Source organism: Pocillopora damicornis, chromosome 7, assembly GCF_964200805.1.
Source record: "Pocillopora damicornis chromosome 7, jaPocDami1.2, whole genome shotgun sequence".
Taxonomy (NCBI): Eukaryota; Metazoa; Cnidaria; class Anthozoa; order Scleractinia; family Pocilloporidae; genus Pocillopora; species Pocillopora damicornis.
Genome location: NC_142676.1, coordinates 6,802,237 through 6,827,434, shown reverse-complemented (window position 1 = coordinate 6,827,434; position 25,198 = coordinate 6,802,237). Strand labels below are relative to the sequence as shown.

Genomic DNA, 25,198 nt, shown 5'->3' with positions numbered 1-25,198 from the left:
ACATCACAACGACTTATCTTATTCCAACTGATTTATAGCCGAATAAAAACAAATAATTCTGATCTTTGAAACTGTTCAAATGTCTTAACAGTTTCCGTATTCCCGAATAATGACTGACTTCGAAATGGCTTTGAAATTGTGTTGGTTGTGTGCAGGAGTAGTTCCAAAATATTTTCATGTAAACAAAGTGAAGTTGAAAGTCAAAGCGATGACCAGGATTATGAGTCAGTCGGGGAAACTTATTAAATAAAACTTTTATTCGCTTGCCTGATAATCTGGAACTGGAGTTGCTACACGTGAAGATTCTAATTTGGCCTTTGTTTAAAACCCATTAAAAGCTGTTCGTTCACACATTTAAAATTTCATTCTTCCTTGGAGATATTTCAACTACTGTTTGTCAACTTCACATGTAACACACTGAAAATACAAGTTAGTGATTACTAAAATCCTATGGAAAATTCAGTTTTCAGTTCTCTGTTTCTGATTTTCATACAGTTAAATCAGGTTTAACTAAATATTTTTTCCTGTGGTGAATGGGGTACCAGTCTTGTAAATTTTTCAGACAACAAATTACACTTGCCCCAAGGGTTCTTGCAATTTTGTTGTCTTTGAAAAAAATTACCTCGTGCTTATTAACGCCACATCGCACTCGTGTAACTGCTTCAGTCAAAGCTAAATGTTACCGCTTACGAGAGAAGCTGCGAAATATTTTCTTGTTTAGACTGACGCCTCCGTGATAAGTTCTTTTTGGACAGAAAATTATAGCGTTTCAGTTCAGGATATTAAGACCCCGTGTGGTCAAGATCGTTTTTTGAATGGAAGACAGGTTAGACCGTAATCCTCGATGAAATAATCAAGACCCGCAAACGTTGGTAAGCAATAACTTGTTTTGTGATTATGTTATCTAGCTCGTATTTCTTCTTCAAAGCGAAGCTTATCGCTTGTTTTGGCTCTTTTAATTGCCACGTGCTCGTTTCCAAAATTTACATTATTCTTAAGCTATGATCACACACTACTTAGATAATTCCCTCGAGTAATGATTTCATTTGACCGCTTCGATATCAGAACGCCCCAAAGAATAGGAAATGGAATAAAGAAAAAAAAGATCCTACACATTGGTTTGGAGTTTATGGCATACGCGTGTATCAACCCGGGAATCGAGTTTTCAACTCTACCTTAAAAAGAAACATTTACAACTCGAAATAATGTTATTACCGATGAAAATTGCAATCGATGATATATTATTACCTATACCAAGTCTTAACGTCAATTCGACCTCCATTTTGCGGCCGGTAAGCTGACTCCAGGGTAGACTTGCGAATCGAAAGGAACGATCTTTCCCTGCCTGCAGATGTGTTACAGCTTCCTCCACTGATCAAATGCTGGCAAAGGAGCCTTCAGGATGGTCTCAAGAGTTTTATTTTCTGCTCTTTTGAGGCAAGTAAGTTGCCCATGTCAATAGAGCTTTCTGATTCGGTTTTCCAGGATCAGTGTCTGTTTTGAGTTTGATAACAAATGAAGCCATTGAAATTTCATTCATGACAACCACGCCCATCTGGTCACAGATTGGAAAAAGGTAAGTTCTAACCCCAGTAACTCTTCAGACATACGCTGAACTAGTATCATGAAAAAGTTCACCTCTACAAAATTGCTCTTACCTTAAAATTGGGATTGTTCCGGACCAATTTCCAGACCCGAAGCTGATTAGCATGAACCAGGGCAGACCTTGTTCTTGAGAAAGCAGAGAGTTCTAACTTTCAAATTTGGTTCCACTGGAAGTATTTAACATCTACTGAGATTCCAACAGTTTATAGAAGCTAAGAAGCCATTATGAGATTTTCAAATTCAATGTTTTAGTGTTGTCGTTTCTGAAACAATTATTTCAAAAAGAACAAAATAACGGTGCGGTCTTTCTTGCAATGAACAGTTTTCTAAGTTCATAGAAATTCACATTCGTCATCTTTTGTTTCTGAGGTGGTGAACAGGCCTCTGCGAATTGGCAACTTCGCCTAATACTGATGAAAACTGGTATTGAGGGCATTCCTAAAGCGATCGGAACGAGAAAATACGTACCTATAAAAGAAGAGAGGGGACTGTCGGAAATAGGTTACTTAGTAGTGATTTAAGCTCATGTTGATGTAATGATTGTGAAATATCGGCCCAGAAATCGAGCGTCACGTTCTGTCTACTCTAATGAATAAGCTTGTTTCTCTTTTGTCTGAAAGATCTTTATAGCCAATCAGCTTACGTTTGATCAAGGTGTGTCCATAAGATAAGATAACAATGGATTGTAGTTTTTGTCAGTCTGGGATATATCTCTGTTGCGTCCGCGAGAGGATCTGAGAAATTAGAAAAGCGACAGTGTGGGTTCTTTACTTATTCCCCACAGAACAAAGGTTGGAGAAAAACTTCGCATTTAAAAGGCTTTTAGGGAAATTCACAAAAAAATATTAATAACGCTATTATGAGGGTCTCAATGGGATTAATTCCGTTAGGCGTAAAAATGGACAAATTTTTAGCCGTTAGTCGTTAAAAAAAGTCTACGATGTCTACATCTATGATGTGTCATTTGGAGAGTACCGTAATAGAAAAGAATTAAAATGGTCAAAATTTTAACCGTTAGCCGTAAAAGCCATCACCCCGTTGACGGTCCCGTATTCAGTGTACACAACTCAGAGAACCGTACAGTAAAGGTAAAAAAGGTATGATTATATTTTCAGTGCTGCATCATTTAAAGAAATTACAAACGTTCCTATACTTCTACCACTGCTGCACACAAAAGGAAAAAAAAATTGCTTTATGCTCTTTAGCAAACCAACAAGTAAATCTACTCAACTACATATCCTAGCTATTCAAAGCAATTGTCTACATAAACATTACTGTACCCAGGCTTAGTTTTGCATTCGTTACGTTACAAAAGCGGTATACTTAGTTACAGCACTTCTAATTAGCCGTACGTGACCTCAAATCAGGCTTTGAAAGAGATCGAAAGAGATGCCAGGGCGCATGACAGTAACAGAACACCGCTGATGTGGGTTGCCGTGCTAGCATTGCAGTCGTCTCCGTTACAGCAATAGATGTCACACTCGTAGGCGTCTCTACAAAGAGCGTTGATGTTCGTGTCACAGTTATCACTGGTACTGCAACCTCTCATGAATAATTCCTCTGAACTAGATTTCAAGTACATCTTAATACAATCATCGGTAACCGGAGCCACGCAGGACTTGCTTTTTCCTTTACAGTCATCCCATGACTTGTCACTTAAGCAGGACAAACACTTCAAGCTCAACACTGAAAAAAAAACAGTGAAAATGCATTAATAAAACTTAATCATTTACTTAACAAATTTATTCTATGTTGCTGTGTATGTGTTCAGTAATAAATCACAGATGTCGTCAAAATGTGATAAGAATGGAAAAGTAACGCACAACGCTCAGCCGAAAGCTTTAAGTTTAAAAACCGATGCCCTGTCCGCACGGGCGGGCAAACACTCGGATTAAAAGCATAAATTTATCCGATATTTTTAGCTTATTTATGTATCTACGGTTAATATTATCAAATTCTGCCAACACCCGAAAAAGGAGTGATATCGTACATCACTGTGAGCTGTTTTTTTCTGTGTATACTACTGTAACACCTCCACATGCTTCTTCTTGAGGTGTGTCTCTTGACTTTTAAAAAGTCTCACTCAGATCCTTGACAAAATACTGCCTATGGTGTGCTTAATTAGACCACGACACTGGGAGGTACTTTCCCTTCTTTTTGCGAAAAGTGCGTGGATTCTTTAACGTCCCCCGCTAACTAGTACAGAGAAGATGAAGGAGACGGGAGCTACTGTTTATTGTCCTTATCCAAGAATACTAGAATGTCTTTAATCATTTACGAATGTCATAGCACAGGCAACACATTCTCCTCAGTTTTTTTTAGACCCTGAGAGTTTCCCTTGACTTACTGCACGACTGAGGATAATTTGCTGAAAAACTATGCTCCAGAAGGGTAAATTGAACTCATTTCAATTATCAGGCTGGTTATAACTTTTGAGAGAAATGATTGAAAAGATTAGCCTTATTTTTTAGTTGATTTTTTTCAGTTTGTATTCTTAGGATGAAACTTGTAGGCGGCGCGTTTTAGGATTATTCAGCTTCGGTGGAAAATTTTCAAGTCGCGACAAATGTTTACCCAAATTAAAGGTGCAGCCAGAAGTGTCACTCAGGCTCGAAGGTGCGGCCAGGTGACTAAAGTGTACCTGTACTGAAAGCTGTCTGCCTACGAGGTGGGAAACAAACCATCCACTCTTGTCAGGTAACACAAGCAGCAAAAGATTATTTCTAGAAGCGGTGGTTGCACCTTGAAATTTTTAAGCAATTCAGTAGTATATTTAATCTTGAAAAATAATGCAAGTGTTTGTTTTTAGTTCGAATGATGAAGATTTTTAAAAAGTGTCTTGTTCCTTGCTGTTTTGAGCGACCCATGATTTCAAAATGAAAATAACATGTAGGTTTCAACCATTTCCGCCGGTGGCATCTCCGGAAGGCGCCGACTGATGTTACTGAATTATCATACTCATGGCTGAAGCGACAAAAGGAACATGATAAAACTGAAAAAAAAAACAAATGTAAAATCTTCCCTCGCAAAAGCAATTTAATCCGACCGAAGTTCGCTTCATTTTTCAAATCTCGCCGAAATTTTCTCTTAACTTGAAACGAAATGTTTCAAAAGATAAAACGCAATTTGCGCAAGGCATTACGAAAATTACGGATTGTAAATGGCGAGTAGGCGCAAAAATAGAGAAATGCAGACAGAAAGGGTATGCACATAAAAACATAATGTGATAAACTGAAATCACGTACCGGCTTGAACTCCAATAGAGAGAATAATAACAGCAATTAACCACAGCTTCATTTTGAAGGGCTCTATGTTTCTTTGGGGGTACAAACTGCAAAATGGAGGCGTATCCCCAGCAGACTCGACGAAACAGCAGTACGAAGAGCTGTGGAAGCAGGTGCACTTGTTTGAACTGGGGCCGGTGTGTTGCTGTTGTTTTAAAAGTACCTGAAATTCGACTGTTTGTGACGCAAAATCATGCCATATTGCTGTCAGTCAGTATCAGTAACTAGGCAACTTTGAACAATTGTTTCTCTCCATGTTAAAATCACGCTATTTTGCTTTTAATCACTAAGCACAAATGATAAAATCACGCTATATTACTGTCAATCACCACGCAGCGATGGAACAGTTGTTCCTCATCACAATAAAATCACGCTATCCTGCTTTCAATCACTGGGTAACAATTAACCCTTTAACTCCCAAGACCTCATTAGTAACTCTCCTTACTGTCTGCCATAAAATACTTACGATTTCAATTTGAAGAATTTGGTATTGGATCAACTTGTAGTCTGCTTGATTCTGTGTTGATATTGTAAGGAGAAATTCTGTCTTGGTCACTCATGGGAGTTAAAGGGTTAACAGTCTTTCCTTACCAGGGTAGACTCACGCTATAATGCTGTCAATCACTTAGCAACAATGAACAATTGCTCCTCAGCACATTTACCTTTTGTGTTTTCACGACGTTGGTTGCCCCGCTTAACATTTTTGAGGGTATTTTGGTGACAGAAGTCGTTAAGCGACTTCAAATGATTGGTTATTTAACGAGTACAATTATAGCTCGTTACAGTAATGTGAAACACGCGAATAACTCTATTTAAGTGACATGCCGGGAGATATGAACATTGTTTTTTATAGGGCTAAGTCCTTTGCATTCACAAGGTAGAAAGGTAGGAAATTCACCATACTTGGATCGTTTGAAGGAGGAAAACCTGTCAGATGAAACGCCGGCCGGTTGAGAAAGGTAACCATCTTGTTTCGTGGAGACAAGAGGCACGAGTGTTCTGATTTCAGTTGACAGCCACATCAGATGAATGACCACAAGCTCCCTCCCGTTGGGCGGAAATTCATTAGTCTCGCCCAAGGTACCTGATTTGGACATAGTGTAAATTTGGACCGGACTATTAGACCCCTGGACTATTGGACTGTTTTTGGACCATTTTTTGGACCAGTTTTTGGACCCTTTTTTTGATCAGTTCTTGGACAAATTTCTTGGCCATCTTTTTGGGACCATTTTATCGGGGGGAGGTAGACCATAAGTACTTAGGGAGGGGTGGGATGTAGTCTATCAGTACTCAGGGATGGGTACGAGGTAGGCTTGAGTCGATTGTACCGGCATAATTTTGAGCATAATTTGGCAAAATGAGCATAATTTAAAACTTTTTTTAAAGAAAAGCACTGCTGACATAATATGCTTTTTTACTTCCACGATGTGAACAATTTTCGTAATTTTGTATTGAATATACTTCTCTTGACTGAATCGTGTTTCTGGAATGTTTCCTGCTAATAATGGATTGCGCCCACAATGGATTCATTGCGGTCGTTGTAACGTTTCTTGGTTTCAGGCCCTACTCGTACGACTCGCTGGCGAGTTGACTGAGATCCAAGATAAAAGATGGCGTCCTCCTCGTCGAACGGATCCTTGTCGAACACTTTTAGTTCTTCAAGCAATGTCGTACAAAGAGCCCCTTATTTTCGATCTACTCTTCATGAAATCTGCAGAACCAAGAGCATTTAAGCTGCTGTAATACCCCTTCGAACGATTTTTCCTTCGTCCGTCCGTCCGTCCGAAATTTACGCGCCTGCCGTTCAAGCCGCTGACTGTATACGATTTCTGGTCATGAATACACAGAGCAAGGACGTTGCCAGTTGAGGAGAGAGCATATTGTTACAGGTGGTAGAGGAGTTTCCTAAAGCTGGAATCCCTTTACGAAAGATAGACAAACTCCGACCCCTCCTTAAAAGGTAAGGCTATCGTCTTAGTCATAATTCTAACACGAAGGAGTACATTCCAATGATATACAAGCAAGAGATACAGAGGATTAAAGCGGAAATTCGCCGAGAACCATTTGATGGCAGTGGCGGGGAATTTACAAGGGATCTTTCCATTTTCTTTGATAGAAGCACGAGACAGGGAGGCGATCGTGATCGTGGTCCGTTTTGTCAACGATAATTGGTGTTGTGAAGTTTTTATATGAAATAATTCATATTTGTACTGCGGTTGTAGATGAAAGTGAAATGTGATCATCGCAGTAAATTTTCCAATTTAAGCAATTGGAAAGAAGAAGCCTGAAAAAAATCAGGGCTTCAACGGGATTCGAACCCGTGACCTCCGCGATACCGGTGCGATGCTCTACCAACTGAGCTATGAAGCCACACATTGGGAGCGAGGTCAATTGGTGTATTGTGCAACGACTGATCAGAATTGATGTTTGTGTCAAATCAGTAAAGGGTGACGAGTTTGCCCAAGTTCTCAACGAATGTTTATCTGTCGACTATGGTGTGAGAGCAGATTCATTGATAGCGGCCATGAGAGAGACGGCGCCAGCGTAAACCAAGCAGCCTTAAATCGCATCCATTTCATATTCCCTAAAACATTCAATGTGGTTTGTTTTTCTTACAATCTGGACAATGTCGGTAATCACTTTGTTATTCCGAACTGAATTTGGCAAGCTGTGGATCCGCCTATTTGGGCATAGCCACAGAGCGAGGCTTATGTGGCAGGAACAACACCGGATTTAAATCGAAGAGTTACTCCGAGACTCAAGGTGGTCGAAGTGGGAAGTCTACAAACAACTCATGGAGTAGTTTGGTGACTTACAAGAATTCGTGGCTAATGCTTGAAGAGAAAACGTTGCTCCCCAAATTTCACGTCAACTGGTCGACTGCCTGTCTGATCCAGATAAAGTTCTGAGCCTTAAGCTTGAGCTAGCAGCCATCGTTGATGTGGGTGAACCGCTCGTCAAAGCCACTTACGTTTTAGAGGGAGATGGCTCACTAGTCTTCTCGTGCTTCGAGAGATTACAAACGGCCGCGAATGTCAGGTGCCACATTTCCGAAATGTCCACGCAGTAGCTGTCGCTATAGCGGCTAGAGATCCTACAAAAAATGTTGCAGCACTGGAACAGGAAGCCAAAAGGAGTGTCGAGCCTGGAATTCAGTGGTTTTTGCGAAAATTCAATGCAGATTTGTATAACAAGTTGAGCGCATTCAAGGCTGCTAGAATAATGTGCCTGGAAGCTACGCAATGGCTGCAACCTACGCCAGCAACTGTACACGGCCTCGATTATTTCCGTTTTTGGACAGTAACCATGTAATAAATGCCTTAATCACGGAACTGCCTAACTATGTTGGTGCAGCCCATAACGTCATAATGGCCTGCGAAGAAGACAAAGTGAAGTGGTGACGACAGCACTCAGATCGATTGCCACATTGGCCGTCTGCGGTCAGGAAGGTTCTCCTAGTACAACCCTCATCTGCTGCTGCAGAAAGAGTATTCTTAAAAATTAACTCCTCTTTCAACGACTCGCAAGACCATGCTCCGGTAGAATTACTACTAACCGCCGCCTGGTTAGCTCAGTTGGTAGAGCGCCAGTCTGCTGTGCGGGAGGTCGAGGGTTCGAGCCCCAGACCGGACCAACACTCAGGGTCTTAAAATAACTGAGGAGAATGTGCTGCCTTTGTAATTGTACCAGCAAATGGTTAGACATTCAAGTCTTCTCGGATAAGGACTATAAACCGTAGGCCCCGTCTCCTGCATCTTCAGTGTTACATGGTCAGCAGGGGACGTTAAAGAACCCACACACTTGTCGAAAAGAGTAGGGGGCGTAGTTCCCGGTGTGGTGGTCTATCTGTTGTTTCATTGTACATTTCATGCATGGGCTGGGTGGGTGAGTGAGATCAAATATGGACTGATAGCGGCAGCCAGAGGCGCCTTTACAAGCTGACGTTCGATCTCACTCAATTAGAATTGTAAACCGCCTTGAGACAGTATGTGATATGTGCGGTATATAAATACTCATTCATTCATTCATTCATTCATTTGTATTACTCCTTACTTTGACCTAAGAAGCTCCATTGATTGAAAAATGATGAGTATGTTTATCAATTCTGAGGAACAAATGCAGGGGAAACTTGTAACGACACATTCTTTGATAATTGGTTTATTAAAATGATGGGCTGCAGCCATCAGATAAGTAATCAGTTGCTGTTTGTTTGTGTTTAATTTAGAGAAACGAGCATAACTCGAGCATAAATTTCAGAACTTTTGAGCAGTGTGAGGAGCATAATATGCCAGTTTTACGGGCACAATCGACTCAAGCCTAGTAAGAGGCCAACTGTTGTTACTGGGGGAGGGGTGAAAGACGAACTGTTAGTACGCAAGGAGGTTGGGAGGTGGTTTTATTAGTAAATGCTATTAATTAATGGAGTTTTAATGGATCATAAAAATTATTTTGTACAAAGCAATCTTCTCTCTTTTCAGATACACAGTTTTCCAGCTTAAAGTGCCATTTGCCCACAGCCTACGCACTTTAACTTTATTTGTATAGTTCGGCTTTTTTCTCTTTTTTTGCATAATATTTTGATCTGGCCTGCAGTTAGCTGACACTGATCAACTTTGACTGTTTCAGAAATTAGAAAGAGATTTCATGTTCTCTCGAGTCTTTGCCAAATATAGAAATCTTTTGCTCATTGTCTCTGAGAGGGCTTACTATAATTTGCGAAACAAAACGGAAGGAAAAAATGTAATTTGCGAGATTAAGCTATGATCGCACAATACTTAGGTAATTCCTTCAAGTATTGATTGCAGTTGACCGCTTCGATATAAGAACGCCCTAAGGAATAGGAAAGGAATGAAGAAAAAAAAGATCCTAGTATTGGCTTGGTGTTCATCGCATGCGAGTGTATCAACTCGGGAATCGAGATTTTAACTCTAGCTTGAAAAGAAACATTTACAACTCGAAATCATGTTATTACCTATAAAAATTGCGATCGATATCATTTTATTACCTATACCAAGACTTGAGGTCAATTCGACCTCTATTATGTAGTCTCAGCTGACTCCAGGGTAGAAATCCGACTAGAAAAGGGACAATCAGTTCCCCGACTTGTAAATGTATTACAGCTTCCTCCACTGATCAAATGCGGGCAAAGGAGCCTTCAGGGTGGTCTCAAGAGTTTTATTTTTTGCTCTTTTGAGGCTAATAAGTAGCCCATGTCAACAGAGCTTTTGTTAGCCGTAAACCGTTAACTGTTAGTCGTAAAAGCCATCTCCCCGTTGACGGCCCCGTGTTCAGTATAGACAAACGCAGAGAACCATACAGGAAAGGTGAAAAAAGGCATAATTATATTTTCAGCGCTGTATGATTTAAAGGAATTATTAACGCTCCTATACTTCTATAACTGCCACACACTAAACGAAAAAAAATTGCTTTATGCTCTTTAGCAGACCAACAAGTAAATCTACTCAACTACATATCCTAGCTATTCAAAGCAATTGTCTACATAAACATCATTGTCTCTAGGCTTAGTGTGACATTCATTACATTACAAAAGTGTTATACTTAGTTACAGCACTGCTCATTACCCGTACGTGACCTCAAATTAAGCTTTGAAAAAGATCACAAGAGAGGCCAGGGCGCATGACAGCAACAGAACACCGCTGGTGTGGGTTGCTGTGCCAGCATTGCAGTCGTCACCGTTGCAGCAATAGATGTCACACTCGTTGGCTTCTTTACAAAAAGGGTTGGTTTCCGTGTGACAGCCAGCATTGGTACTGCAACCTCTTGCAAATAATTCCCTTGAACCAGATTTCAAGTAAATCTTAATACATGCATCGGTTTCCGGAGCCTTGCAGGAGATGCTTTTTCCTTTACAGTCATCCCATGACTTCTTACTGGTGCAGGACAAACACTTCAAGCTCAACACTGAATAAAGAAAACAAAAAAACAGTGAGAAATGCATTAATAAAACTTAACCATTCATTTAACATTCATTTCATGTTGCTGTACATCTGTTCTGTAAAATATCACAAACGTCGTCAAAATGTGATAAGAATGAAACAGTGGCGCACGAGACTCAGCCGAGTGTGTTGTTATACGAAAGCTTTAAGTTTGAAAACCAATGCCTTGTCCGCACGGGCGGGCAAACAATGGGATTAAAGGCATAAATTTATCCCGATATTTTTTTCTCTGTATACTACTGTAACACCTCCACATGCTTCTTCTTGAGGTGTGTCTCTTGACTTTTAAAAAAGTCTCAATCAGATCCTTGACAAAATGCTGCCTATGGTGTGCTTAGACCACGACACTGGGAGGTACTTTCCCTTCTTTTTGCGAAAAGTGCGTGGATTCTTTAACGTCCCCCGCTAACTAGTACAGAGAAGATGAAGGAGACGGGACCAACTGTTTATTGTCCCTATCCAAGAATACTAGAATGTCTTTAATCATTTACGAATGTCATAGCACAGGCAACACATTCTCCTCAGTTATTTTAGACCCTGAGAGTTTCCCTTGACTTACTGCACGACTGAGGATAATTTGCTGAAAAACTATGCTCCATAAGGCAAATTGAACTCATTTCAATTATCAGGCTAGTTATAGCTTTTTCGAGAAATGATTGAAAAGATTAGCATTATTTTTTCAGTTGATTTTTTTCAGTTTGTATTCTTGGAATGACGCTTGTAGGCAGCGCGTTTTAGAATTATTCAGCTTCGGTGAAGATTTTTCAAGTCGCGACAAACGTTTATCCAAAGAAGCAGCCAGAAGTGTCACTCGAAGGCGCGATCAGGTGACCACAGTGTACCGGTGCTGAAAGCTGTCTGCTTACGAAGCGAGAACCAAACCATCCGCTCTTGTTAAGTGAAAGTGATAACAGAGAGCTTGTTTCATAAATAACATTTTAAAAGCTAATGCGGATAGGCCCCGATGCGCTTCAACCTTGGTCAGGTGACACAAGCAGCAAAGGATTATTTCTAGAAGCGGTGGTTGCACCTAGAGATTTTTAACGATACAATAGTATGTTTAATCTTGAAAAATAATGCGTGTTTGTTTAATAACTGTTACTTACTGTTTTGAGCGACCCACGAAATCAAAATGAAAATAAAATGTAGGTTTCAACCATGTCCGCCGGCGGCATCTCCGGAAGGCGCCGACTGATATTACTGAATTATCATACTCATGGCTGACGCGATAAAAAGAAACATGATAAAACTGAAAAAAAACAAATGCAAAATCTTCCCTCGCAAAAGCAATTTACTCCGACCGAGTTTTTCCCTAAACTTGAAGTGAAATGTTTCAAAAGATATAACGCAATTTGCCCAAGGCATTACGAAAATTACGGATTGTGTAGGCGCAAAAATAGAGAAATGCAGACAGAAAGGGTACGCACATAAAAACATAATGTGATAAACTGAAATCACGTACCGACTTGAACTCCAAAAGAGAGAGTAATGGCAGCAATTAACCACAGCTTCATTTTGAAGGGCTCTAAATTTCCTTGGGGGTCACAAACTGCAAAATGGAGGCGTATCCCCAGCAGACTCGAAGAAACAGCAGTACGAAGAGCTGTGGAAGCAGGTGCACTTGTTTGAACTGGGACCAGTGTGTTGCTGTTGTTTTAGAAGTACCTGAAAGTCGATTGTTTATGACGCAAAATCATGCCATATTGCTGTCATTCAGTATCAGTAACTAGGCAACTTTGAACAGTTGTCTCTCTCTATGTTAAATCACACTATTTTGCTGTCAATCACTAGACAACAATGATAAAACACGCAATATTGCTGTCAATCATCAAGCGACAATGGAACAGTTGTTCCGATCACCACAGTAAAATCACGTTATCTTGCTGCCAATCACTGGGCAACAATTAACAGTCGGACTCTTTTTAGACCATTTTTTGGAACATTTTTACTGGATCAGTTTTTGTACCAATTTTTTGGGTACTATTTTATCAGGGGGAGGTTGTCCATTAGTACTTAGGGAGGGGTTGGGATGCAGTCTATTAGTACTCAGGGAGGGGTGAGAGGCCAACTGTTGTTACTGGGGGAGGGGTGGAAGACGAACTATTAGTACGCAGGGAGGGGTGGGAGGCGGTTTTATTAGTAAATGCTACTAATTAATGGAGTTTTAATGGATCATATCGATTATTTTGTACAAAGCAATCTTCTCTCTTTTCAGATACACAGTTTTCCAGCTTTAAGTGCCATTTTACCACATTCTATACACTTTAACTTTTATAATTTGTATAGTTCGGTGTTTTCTTTTGCTTAATATTTTGATCCGGCCTGCAGTTAGCTGACTCTTAACAACTTTGACTGTTTCAGAAATAAGAAAGAGATTTCGTGTTCTCTCGAGTCATTGCGAAATATATAAATCTTCTCGTCATTGTCTCTGAGAGGGCTTAATATAATTTGTGAAACGAAACGGAATGAAAAAAATATAATTTGCGAGATTAACTCAAATCGTTAATTTGCGAAAAGGGAATTCCTAATTTGTGAATTTTCGAAAAGGGTAATACTGTAATTTGCAATTGTGTGGATTTAATGAATCAATACATTGGCTATGTGAAAGAAAAATTGTGTCATTAAGCCATAAAACGCAAACCTGTTATTTGAAAAATGATCCAGCGCTGAAGTTGTGCTGTTCTAATAGTCAATTTACGAAGTGCAATGCGTGACATGACACTCAAATTTAAGCGTGACTTGAGTGTTTCTAATAGGAGAAAAAGAGAGAAGATTGCTTTGTACAAAACTACCAACAATGTGTTTAAAGTAAAGGTGTAAACATTAAAATTGCGATAGCGCTTGTGAATACTACGCTTAAGACCGGAAATTTCGTGATCTCAGTAGTCTAATAATGGGAGAATAGAGAATGAGGAATGGGCAATGGGCAATGGGCAATGGGCAATGGGCAATGGGTATGGGGAATGGGGAATGGAGAATGAAGAATGGAAAATGGATGAACGGGGGAACGGAAGAACAAGGGAACGGAAGAACGAGAGAACGGGGCAACGGAGGAACGAGGGAACGGGATAAGGGGGAACGAGGGAAGGGGACAACAGGAAATCGAGAGAACGGGGAACAAGAGAACGCGGAACAAGAGAACGCGGGGAACGAGGGACGGAGGAACGGAGGAACGGAGGAACGGAGGAACGGAGGAACGGAGGAACGGGGGAACGGGAGTACGGGGGAACTGGAGAACGGGGAAACGGGAGAACAGGGGAACGGAGGAACGGGGGAACGGGAGAACGGGGGAACGGGGGAACGGGGGAACGGGAGAACGGGGGAACGGGAGTACGGGGGAACGGGGGAACTGGAGAACGGGGAAACGGGAGAACGGGAGAACGGGGGAGCGGGAGAACGGGAGAACGGGAGTACAGGGGAAGGGAGTACGGGGGAACGGGAGTACGGGGGGAACTGAAGAACGAGGGAACGGAAGAACGAGGGAACGGGACAACGGGAGAACAAGGGAAACGGAATTACGGGGGGAACGGAAGTACGGAGGAACGGAAGAACGGGAGTACGGGGGAACGGTGAACAGGGGAACGGGAGTACGGGGGAGTGGGGGAACGGGGGAATGGGGAAACGGGAGTACGAGGGAACAAGGGTACGGGGGAACGGGATTACGGGACAACGGGAGAATGGGAGAATGGGGAACGGGAAAGGGAGAACGGGGAAGGGAACGTTCAGTAGAAGCATTTATTCTGTAATAAACACACACGGATTGGGGCAAACCTTGCCTCTGAAAAAGTTGAGAGCTCTAACTTTCAAATTTGGTTTAAGAGGAATCATTCCGCGTTTGTTGAGATTAGATACAACTATAAGTTTAAAGGAACTAAGGAGCTCCACTTATGATTGTCAAGTTTACGTTGTTTTTACCTATGGCTAAGTCACAATTATTTTTGGTAGGCATATCAAATGATGCTTATGAGAAACGTGGCCTCTTCTGTAGTGCAAAAATTTTCTTTGAGTGGAAGACATGGAAGCAGCCTCTTCCAATTGCCAAATTAATCTCAAATCCAGCTCGTAGGGGTGCTTATTAAATAGGGGGGAACTTATAAGAGAGGGGGTGCTTATTAGAGAGAGGGGATGCCTATTAGAGAGAGGGAGTGCTTATTAGAGAGAGGGGATGCCTATTAGAGAGAGGGGGTGCTTATTAGAGAGAGGGGCTGCTTATGAGAGAGGGGGCGCTTATAAGAGAGGAGGCGCTTATTAGAGAGGGGGCTTATTAGAGAAGGGGGCACCTATTCGAGAGGGGTTGCTTATAAGAAAGGGGGTGCTTAATAGAGAGAGGGGGTGCTTAGTGGAGAGAGGGGGTGCTTAATAGAGAGAGGGGGTGCTTATTAGAGAGAGGGAGTGCTTAATAGAGAGAGGGGGTGCTTTATAGAGAGAGGGGGTGCTTAATAGAGAGAGGGGGTGCTTAATAGAGAGAGGGGGTGCTTAATAGAGAGAGGGGGTGCTTAATAGAGAGAGGGGGTGCTTAATAGAGAGAGGGGTGCTAGAGAGAGGGGGTGTTTATTAAAGAGGGGGTTCTTATTAGAGAGGCCCAGACCGGCTGTGACATTTTCATGCGCAACAACGACAAAGGGACAAAAGTAAACAGAAATACACGATTATATTTTTGGTGCTGCATCAAATTTTAAAAAGAAACACAAACAGTTCTATTCTATATGTGAATAATAAGCATCCTGGAAAAAAAAACTAAAATTAATGGATAATATCATTGCCTCACAACTACCATGTTCATTGTTGCCTGCAGAAATAAATCAGCTTAACTGCATGAAATTACGAAAAACAGTTTTCGGTATGACAAGAGAATATAAACTGCTATAGAATCATTATTGTCCTAAAGCTAAGTGTTCTCCCCAAAATGCACTGTGATTAACATCTTAGAAAAAGGTATAAATAAGTTGCAATACGGCTCATTAGCCGTACATGACCTCACATCAGGCTTTGAAAAAGATCATCAGAGAGGCCAGGGCGCATGACAAAAACAGAATACCGCTGATGCGGGTTACTGTGCCAGCATTGCAGTCATCACCTTTGCAGCAGTCGATTTTACACTCAAAGGATCCACTGGCGGCTTTACAGGTAGGGTTGGTTTTCTCATCACAGTAAGCGTCGGATCCGCACATTTTAGTGAACGTCTCGGTTGAGCCAACTTTGAAGTAGAGTTTAACACATTGATCGGCCAGCGGAGCTGTGCAGGCCTTGCTTTTTCCTTCGCATTTATCCCATGACTCAGAACTGGTGCAGGTCATGCACTTCAGGCCCAATACTAAAAAAATTGGGAAACTCACCCATGAAAACTAAGTTATTAAAACATTTTGCTTTAAGTTGCAGCAAGTGAGGATAAATTGAGCTTTATTAATCTTCTCTTGCACTGCCTCATTGGGAAACTTATGTGACCCGTAATAATTACGGATTAGTAAATTGCAATCGATCTAGCATAGGAATGGATAATTTCGTCTCGGCGTAACAAAATCCAGAGTATGATTAATTTAACCTACAAATATCGAATAGTGGCTTCACGGGCTCATATTTCTGATTTGTAGTAACTCATTTTGTTCGATCAAATGGTTTCAATTTTATTTCCATATTTTCCCATGGCATTCGGACCGAAGTGAGTTAGCCCGCTGGATTTCCTTGAGAGAACCAGTGCAATGTTTTGTTGGATGCGATTAATGATTGGTCAATACTGAAAAAGCATGAATGGAACCAATTTCTCTGTCCTTTTCGAATAATTGTTTTTGATGCTTTCCGGCGGAGTTGCACGGAAACTGCATCAGAGCGAAAATCGGACAATTAGCGCTCGCTTTCCTACGAAAAAGATCAGTAAATCTGTGTAAATCTCTTTAAAAGTTAAAATATAGGGAAAAAATGAAGAAAAGATAACTGCTAACAATATTTCAAATTTTAGGCACATATTGTGCGAAAGCTTTAATTTTAAAACCTCAACGCCGGCAATTGTTTGTCTTCTGTCTAATGAATGCCATGGATTACAAAGTCTTAATTCAAGTGAGAGCAACCTTGTTCAAGTTCTTGACCGGAGCTTCCGTGCAGAGATGAGGTCAAAGCTTGATATTTTTAAGCTATTCACAGAGAAGATATTTCATTTTGACGGCCTTTCAAAAGGTATTTTGTAAACTTTGTCCTGTTTACTAGGGATAGAACTCTGACGAACGAGACTCAATTAAACTGTTTTATTTCGCTCTCGTATTCGCTTATTTACATCAGGTGTGTAAAAAGCTACTCTGCAAAATTTGTAAGAAATCACTCTCTTATACGATATTTTCTGCATTTTGATTGGTTGTTGCCGAGTACTGATTTAAAAGGGTCATTCAAGGGTGCGTTAATTATGTAAACCATTCAATGTCAATAGTGTTCGCACTCATCATCTGACATGTGTCACGTACGAATCAAAGTCTCCGACACACTCCCCCATGCAACATTGCGTGCAAGGGTGCATTCACCTAGGAGACTTAACGAATTCAACTAAACGAAAAAGTTCTCTATAAATCAAGCGTTTCAATTAAGTTCGCAATTTTGAAGTTCAGTGAAAAGGAAATTGTGATTCATTGTTCATCTTCAGCAAGGTCCTGGATTCGGGCTTTGGCAGCAACTGCAGCATCCCGTCTCGGCCTGAAAACTAGTGCGTTTGGGTTCAAATCTGCTGTGGGAGTGTCTGCATGTGTCTCACAAGCCTGGTCGCAGTTTAGCTCAAGAGGGTACAGGTGTTGAACAGGCCTCTCTAACATGCCGTTTGCTGTCTTGAGTTGAACTGCGCGGATGATTCCGTCCCTCCCGGGATAGGTTCTATTTACTATCGCCAGTGGCCAACTCCCACGATTCTTGTTTTCGGTCTTTATAGTTACGACATCTCCAACATTTGGCTGAAATTTGGCCGCTTTGTGTGTCAGGTTGTGCCGCTCCCTTAAAGCTGTTAAATATTCTCTCTGCCACCGCCTCCAGAGATTGTTCTTGCAGTTCCTGAGGTATTTAGCGCGTTTGCGTAGGTCCAGGTCTTTGATCCTCCCTGTTTTCTCTTCTGGCAGCTGACTCGTTCGCTGAAACAGGAATGTTGACGGTGTAAGTGTTGGTAGCTCGACATCATCTCCTACATAACTTAATGGACGTCGATTGATTTGTGTTTCCACGTCGAGCAGTACCTCGCTCAGCTCAGTCCAGGTAAGTACACCTCCCCCAATGACTTTGTACATGGCGGACTTTACGACTCCAATCAACCGCTCGAATTGACCTCCCCACCAAGGAGCCCGGCTTAAGTTAAATTTCCAGGTTATGTCGTAATCTTCAAGGAGACTTTGGAGGCGCTCATCTCCTCGCAATTGGCGAAGCCATTTCGCAGCCTTGATAAAGGTGCCTCCATTGTCTGAATAGATAACGCGCGGTCTGCCGCGGCGAGCGATGAGGCGTTTAAGACAGGTAATAAAATTGCTTGTCTCTAGACTAGACAATAATTCTAGGTGTACGGCTCTGGACAGGCTACACGTGAAGATAACCAAGTAAGCTTTCTCCTCGCCCTTCTTGCGTTGTTTACACTTGATAGGACCAGCAAAATCCGTGCCAATAACTTCGAAGGCTGTTCCACCATCTGTACGGTCTGTAGGCAGTAGTCCAGGGGGTGGTACTGTTAAGGGTGAAGATATGAAACGTTTACAGCCCCAACAAGCAGATCGCACAGACTTCACTAGCTCTCTCAGGGTTGGGATCCAGTACTGTTCACGAATCGCTGCCATGGTAAGGGCCACACCTCCATGTAAGGTTTCGACATGAATCCTCTGTACAAGCTTCCTCGTAAACACGGCGTCTGCTGGCAGGTACACTGGGTATTTTCCTTGAATTCTCCCATGACATTCGAGAATTCTATCTGCATTGGAAACGAGGTTGAGTTTCTGCCTGGTCTGTTCAAAGTGCGGTTTCTGTAAATCTTGAGACTGGACTCTTTCTATCCACCAGTTCTTGGTCTCTTGAATGTCTTCGCTAGTAAGAGGTCCCTTGCGCACCCTGTGAGTGGTGAACCGTCGCACCCAAGCTTGGATGCGAAGAGCTCGGCGTAAATCATGGCGTTCTAGGAGTTCGTCGAACACGTTCCGTTCTTGTTCAGGTTTCTCATTTGCTAGGCTTAGCACTTCTCGGATGACTTTTGCCTCTTCTTCTGAGGTTTCGGATTTCACGGTAACCGGGTTCTCTGGCCACATTTCAGGATTACGTAGCCACGCTGGGCCATTCCACCAAAGCTCTGCGTTGGTTACCTGGCCTCCTCGACTCGCCAGGTCCGCTGGGTTATCGGTAGTGGGCACGTGTCTCCACTGGATCTGTGGGTATTGTCTTATTTTTTGCACGCGGTTAGAGACGAACTGTCGGTACTGACCATTTCCTACAATCCAGTGGAGGGCGACGGTGCTGTCCAGCCAACCGTAGATCATGGGTTCGGGTAGTTCTTTTAGAGCGTTTCTTACGTTGATGACTAAATTGGTAGCCATGTGAGCGCTGACTAACTCCAACCTGGGGACGGTTAGTTCTCTCTTGGCTAATCTTGCTTTTGCTGCAACCAGGGTTTGAGTGATTCCATCTTCTTGGCGTACGACTGAATACACCACTGCTCCAACCCCATAAGTTGACGCATCCCCAAACACATGTAGCTCAGCGGAGATGACTGGTTGTTAATAAGGTGCTAAGGGTCTTCGAGTGGTTACTTCCGCCGGAAGTGACTGCTCCCACCTTTGCCAGCGTATTTTCAGATTCTCTGGGATAGGTGCGTCCCATGATACTTTGCAGTCGCACGCTTCTCGGTAGATTTGCTTCCCTTGCAGTGTAATGGGGGACGCTAAGCCAAGGGGGTCGTACACTTTCGCTAGTTTGGCCAGTACTTCACGTTTTGTCGGTGCACTACTCGCGCTTGGGAACTGCACGGCGATAGTATCTTCGAATTTGTCCCATTTTACGCCCAATAGCTTTGACTCACTTGGCTTGACTAGTAACTGTTGTTTTGCATAAGACTGATCTTCGCTTGATGTGGCTTGGGCGCTGTTTTTACGTAAAGTAGGCTGGGCAACTTCCTCTCCTTGTGCAGGTTGGGTGTCATCTTCCAGCTGTGCATGATTCGAGTGCCATTTGTGTAACTCAAATGTGGCATCCTTCATAATTTTTTGCGTCACCTCCTTTCGTGCTTTTGCTTGCTGTACGTCTTGACCGCCTGTCAACAGGTCGTCTACGTAGAAACTTCGGCGTAGCCGCTCTACCTCCTCCGGGTATTTCTCCGCCCAGGTATCGAGATGGCATTCAAGAACCCCACCTAGTAGAAAGGGTGAGGGGGCGAGCCCAAAGAGTACTCTCGTGAACCGGAATGTCTGCACTTCTGAGTCCGAATCTGTCTGCCAGTGAAAACGGAGGGCATCTCGTTCACTCTCGTGAATTCGGATTTGTAAGAAGGCTTTCTTAATGTCTCCCGCTAGGACAACTGGGTAGGCTCTCTGCTGAATTAGAACGTCCCATAGTTTGTTTTGCAGCGTAGGCCCTGGGTACAGACAGTCATTCAGTGATGGTGAATCGGGTGTCGCTCGGGCAGAGGCGTCATAGACGATCCGCATCTTTGTAGTTTCAGCGGACTTGCGAATCACGCTCTTGTGAGGAATGTAGAACTCTTTCTGTGGCTGTGAAACAGGGGGTGCCTTTTCGATAACGCCTTCTACCAGTTGTTCTTGAATTATCGCGTCGTATTGAGCCGTCAGTTCCTCGCGTTGAAGTTTTCTACTGAGGTTCTTGAGTCGTTTTAAGCTACCTTCCTTGTTTGAGGGCAGTTCTGCGTGGTTAGCTTTCCATGGGAGGGTGGTCTCGTACCAGCCTTCTGGCGAGCGTGTTAGGCGTTCCTTAAACTCATCAAATACCATCGACTGGTCATGATCTGCTATATCACGCAATCCTAAGACGTCCAATCTGCACAGATCTTCGTAGTTGCTTTGACTTGTCTGGGTGAGAAGCATGGTGTTTTTGTCAAACTCCTTTCCCGGGGACATCAGAAACCATCCGAATTTGGTGAGTTCTGCGATAGGGTCATTCTCTTGTCCAATTCTTGGCTTTGTTTCCGTTTTAATTCTGGCGTACTCCCCACTGCCAAGCACCACGTGAACCGGAAGAGACGCTTTTGTGTCATCATCGTAAACATTTACGCCTTTCAAGTGTGGGTGTTTCTCAATTAGCGTGCGATAATTAGGGTTTTCAATAGACAACAACTCTGTCTTGTTCACTTTGGTAGCTTTGACGGACAGCGAAAATTGATGGTTGACAGATCTTAATTCGAGATCGTAGACTTCGAGTTTGGCAATTTTAGAGGACATCAGCATATCGATCGTTTTTGTCTGGACATCGGTTGGCTTTAAGCGAAGTAGTTCGATCAGCTTTGCCGACACGTACGAACTGCCGGCTCCAGAATCGATTAGCGCTCTGCATTTAATTCCGTTGACCTCTATGATGACTACTGGGAACAGACCCTCTCCAGTTCGGTTTGTTGTCAAAGCGACCCCATGTGCTGGTGGCTGGTTAACTTGGCTTGTCGGGTTTGGTGTGTCACAAATCGACGTGTGGTGACGCTTATGGCAGCGTTGACAGGCTGATTTGCTCGGACAATAGAACGCGCGGTGGTTCCCAGACACACAATTGAAACATAAACGTTTATTTAATAAAATTTGTCTGCGATCAGCGACATGTGTCACTCTTGTACATTCGATGGCTTTGTGATCTTCGCCGCAGTAAACGCAAGGCAAACAGCGGGGTTTACCATCGGCGTCCCGACGTGTGTGGTAAATTCTTGCTTGCTGTCGTAAGTTCCGTTTTGTTGATTGCTGTTCTTGCTCACGCTCACGCTGGTTTATATCCATTGGATTTCTCCTGGTCCACAATCGAACTGCTTCTGAAAGTTTTGCAAAGTCCCAGCTTTCCCAGTCGGGGTCGGTCCGGACGAGATCTCCGCGGATCGCTGGCAATTTGTCTAATGTCATAGACACCGCCCCATTGACTTGTTCCAGTTTGTTTAGTGTCTGCAGGGCTTGCACACAGTACGTTAGCTTTTCGCTAAATTCACCAATTTTTCTCGGGTTTGGGCTTGATATTGAGGGGAGATCCAGAATCTCTTTGATGTAAGCTTTGACGATTTCTGACTCCTTTCCGAACCTCTCGCTTAGGATACTCTTCGCCCGATTGTATCCCTCAGCCGTGAAGGGCAACGCCTCTATTGCTCTTTTCACTTTGACATCCAGTAGTTCTCGAAGGTAGGTAAATTTCGTGATCGGTTGAGCGCCCGTTTTATCGATTGCCTCTGTGAACTGTCCCCAAAATCGTGGCCAGTCCATATAGGTACCGTCAAACTTCGTTATCATCAGTTTAGGCAGCTTGGCTTGTATGTCGCTTGGCGTCGTCGTCGCTTGTTGGGGGTGTTGCTCAACTTGGATTTCTGCCTGCATCTCTATCTTCGCTTTGTGAAACTTAAGTTCTTCTTGCTTGACAATTGCTTCTGCTTCTCTTTTGCGGTCGTCGATCCACGTGCACATTTTATCCACTTCGCAATCCGCTTTTTCCAGTTGTGCGTCGATTCCGCTGTTCCACGCCTCGATGTCGGCAATTTCTTCTTTCGCACCTAGTTTTGTCGCTTCTACTTCTATCCGCATTCGATTTATTTCTTTACTGAGGGACCGCAGGGTGGACAAATGTCTTTCGATCGCTTCTGACTTCCCTGTTTCTACGATGGTGTTCGTTTTACCAATGCTCATTTTAAGCTGTGTTACTTTGATATCTAGATTCGCTTCAGTCGCTTCCATCTCCGCAATCTTCGCACGGGCGGAAAATCAGGACTAAAATTATACTCACAACAGTTGTCCTTACTGTTATCCTTCAGAATTGTCGCGTTGCCGGAGGTGCCACGTTTTTGTAAACTTTGTCCTGTTTACTAGGGATAGAACTCTGACGAACGAGACTCAATTAAACTGTTTTATTTCGCTCTCGTATTCGCTTATTTACATCAGGTGTGTAAAAAGCTACTCTGCAAAATTTGTAAGAAATCACTCTCTTATACGATATTTTCTGCATTTTGATTGGTTGTTGCCGAGTACTGATTTAAAAGGGTCATTCAAGGGTGCGTTAATCATGTAAACCATTCAATGTCAATAGTGTTCGCACTCATCATCTGACATGTGTCACGTACGAATCAAAGTCTCCGACGTAATGCAAATCTTTGTAAATCCGTCTCGGCCTTCTTGCTAAAAGATAACTTTTATTGTGCGTGTTTAACACCTTTTGCTAGAGTGTCGGCCTTGTTCTTGAAATGAAATTGCGTGCTGGCTTCAATTCTTTGCTCAAAATTCTCTGAAACGAACGAACTGATCTGATTTTAAAACTCGTGATAATTCGACAAAGGTGAAAATGCCAAACTGACAAAATTACTCTGAAAAAATAAAAAATATAATAAAAACACACATCGCCTAAACCGAAATTTGCTTAACTATATTTTAGCTAAAAATTGCATGAGTTGAAGTGGTTACACGCAAATGCGATGTAGGAGATTTAGGGCAAAAAATGAATTGGTCCAAAAGTGGACGAGTTTTTACCTTGAATAGCGAAAGGATTGCACGGTTTTAAGTTTTTAAACAGATACGGTTTGCGCAGAGCGAAATTGTTTTATCAGCTAAAATTGACAAGTGAGATGTACAAAAAGGGGGAAACAGAAATACGAGGAAAATTTTAACGGTTGAGAATTGTCAAACATTTACCTGAAGAAGCGAAATGTGTCTGCAATTTCAAGTTTGCTTCGAACGGAGCGGATTTAATTTGCGAATAACGTCGTTGCAGGCACAAAAGGTGCGCCTGTAAAAAGTATACCGAGGTAAATTACTTACCGGATGGAAGCCCAATAGAAATAATTATGGCGGCAACCAACCACAGCTTCATCTTGAAGAGCTTGATTTTTGCTTGCGAGTCACAAACAGCAGGGTGGAGGTGTTAACACAACAGTATCGAAAAGCAGACTGTACTTGGGGCGGTGGAAGCGAGCGCGCTTGTTAAGTAACTGCTGAACACACCTTTCACATCGTGACGTAAAAGCACGCCACTTTCCAGGTAATCAGTAACTTGACAACAATAACACACCTTGACTTTATTTATTACTCTTTGTGACGATGGCGTTTCCAGATTTGCATTTTTTTTAAATATACCCTTGAGGATATTTAACTCTCCGAGCCGATGTACTAAGTTCTGATAATCACTCTTTAATCCTGGTCTATAAGCCATTGAATTTTTTTCTGGTGTGAATTACTCATAGGAAGAAAGGCTGATTCGATTCTTTTCGTCGAAAACACAGAACATCCAGTTCGGAATATATTAAGATTCACTCAAACTAAGATTCACATAGCGGAAAACACTACCATTAATTAGACAAATGTTTAAAAGGAAAATTACAATGCATCACTGACGGGACTGAGTTTTCAGCCGGTAAAGAACCACCTGGTTGTGTTTTCTGCTATGTGCGGTACCTTTTTTTTTCGAATTCTCTGTCACACTCAGATGATTCAGTGGCGGCATTACAAACACGGTTGTTGTCCTTGCTGCAAAAAGCCTCATTAGCACAACCTTTGCTGTACTTTTCAACTCCACTGCTTTTAGTGTATATCCTGATTTGCATTTCTCAAGCCGTTTGTCATTTTTTTGTGAATATTTAATTATCTTAGCGCAACGCGGCAAAAATAGATCAGGTGACTAATTATTTAAAAACCTAGAAGTTCGTTACGCAACTTACATTTCAAAAGTGTCACCACAGATCGCACTTCGAAGCTTACTAGCCGCATATGGAACACAAATTGTAAGTATAATATTTTTCCCGTCGCTTCAACCGAAATCGACATGTGTAATAACCTTCTTTGTCATATTAATTTAATTTTTTCAAATGGTTAAGAATATATGAAAGTCATAAAAATCAAATCCCGTACAGGCCTGAATTTTTTTCAGGCCTTATTTTCACTACTGCCTAAGTAGTGCACATTACTGCGAGGATCACTTTCATTAACGTTTTCAGTTGACTATACTACTACAAGTGCAAATAAATTCCATGTACCGACATGTACGCGAAAATCAGTTAATGGTGAAATCTTCAACATAAAGTAACCCTTCAATCACAGGAGCGAATCACATCCTATAATATTTATTTGTCAGCAGCCACAGCAAAACAGGACTGGCTTTCTGCTTTGCAATCGCCCCACGACTTTGCACAACTGTAAATCGTGCAATTCAAACCCAACACTGAAAGTACGT

The 25,198-nt window shown here is 42.3% G+C and overlaps 3 protein-coding genes and 2 pseudogenes across 4 annotated transcripts; 1 reads left to right on the top strand and 4 right to left on the bottom strand.

Annotated features, from left to right (window-relative positions):
* Positions 1 to 2,688: 2,688 nt before the first annotated feature.
* Positions 2,689 to 5,088, bottom strand: LOC113686024 (uncharacterized). The gene is made up of 2 exons (XM_027203616.2): positions 4,851 to 5,088; positions 2,689 to 3,291 (listed from the first exon to the last, which is right to left on the bottom strand). Exons 1-2 carry the CDS (start codon positions 4,900 to 4,902, stop codon positions 2,969 to 2,971), a joined length of 375 nt encoding a protein of 124 aa, XP_027059417.2. The 5' UTR covers positions 4,903 to 5,088; the 3' UTR covers positions 2,689 to 2,968.
* Positions 5,089 to 6,185: 1,097 nt separating this feature from the next.
* On the top strand, positions 6,186 to 9,128 carry LOC149042290 (uncharacterized; annotated as a pseudogene).
* Positions 9,129 to 10,217: 1,089 nt separating this feature from the next.
* Positions 10,218 to 12,610, bottom strand: LOC113686029 (uncharacterized). Its single transcript, XM_027203621.2, has 2 exons — positions 12,309 to 12,610; positions 10,218 to 10,811 (listed from the first exon to the last, which is right to left on the bottom strand). Exons 1-2 carry the CDS (start codon positions 12,358 to 12,360, stop codon positions 10,489 to 10,491), a joined length of 375 nt encoding a protein of 124 aa, XP_027059422.2. The 5' UTR covers positions 12,361 to 12,610; the 3' UTR covers positions 10,218 to 10,488.
* A 2,868-nt stretch (positions 12,611 to 15,478) lies between these two features.
* Positions 15,479 to 23,927, bottom strand: LOC113686028 (uncharacterized). Its single transcript, XM_027203620.2, has 2 exons — positions 23,791 to 23,927; positions 15,479 to 16,160 (listed from the first exon to the last, which is right to left on the bottom strand). Exons 1-2 carry the CDS (start codon positions 23,840 to 23,842, stop codon positions 15,829 to 15,831), a joined length of 384 nt encoding a protein of 127 aa, XP_027059421.2. The 5' UTR covers positions 23,843 to 23,927; the 3' UTR covers positions 15,479 to 15,828.
* LOC149042289 (uncharacterized) lies at positions 17,074 to 23,033 on the bottom strand (annotated as a pseudogene). The gene is made up of 2 exons (XR_016188568.1): positions 18,052 to 23,033; positions 17,074 to 17,949 (listed from the first exon to the last, which is right to left on the bottom strand). The product of XR_016188568.1 is annotated as an uncharacterized LOC149042289 (transcript).
* Positions 23,928 to 25,198: the final 1,271 nt, after the last annotated feature.

Bases quoted from the DNA above. Each gene is read 5' to 3' on its own strand.
- LOC113686024 (XM_027203616.2), bottom strand. From the start codon at position 4,902: ATGAAGCTGTGGTTAATTGCTGTTATTATTCTCTCTATTGGAGTTCAA. The intron at 3,292-4,850 runs GTACGTGATTTC...TTTTTTTTTCAG, and splicing joins CTCTATTGGAGTTCAAGCCG to TGTTGAGCTTGAAGTGTTTG.
- LOC113686029 (XM_027203621.2), bottom strand. From the start codon at position 12,360: ATGAAGCTGTGGTTAATTGCTGCCATTACTCTCTCTTTTGGAGTTCAA. The intron at 10,812-12,308 runs GTACGTGATTTC...TTCTTTATTCAG, and splicing joins CTCTTTTGGAGTTCAAGTCG to TGTTGAGCTTGAAGTGTTTG.
- LOC113686028 (XM_027203620.2), bottom strand. From the start codon at position 23,842: ATGAAGCTGTGGTTGGTTGCCGCCATAATTATTTCTATTGGGCTTCCA. The intron at 16,161-23,790 runs GTAAGTAATTTA...CAATTTTTTTAG, and splicing joins TTCTATTGGGCTTCCATCCG to TATTGGGCCTGAAGTGCATG.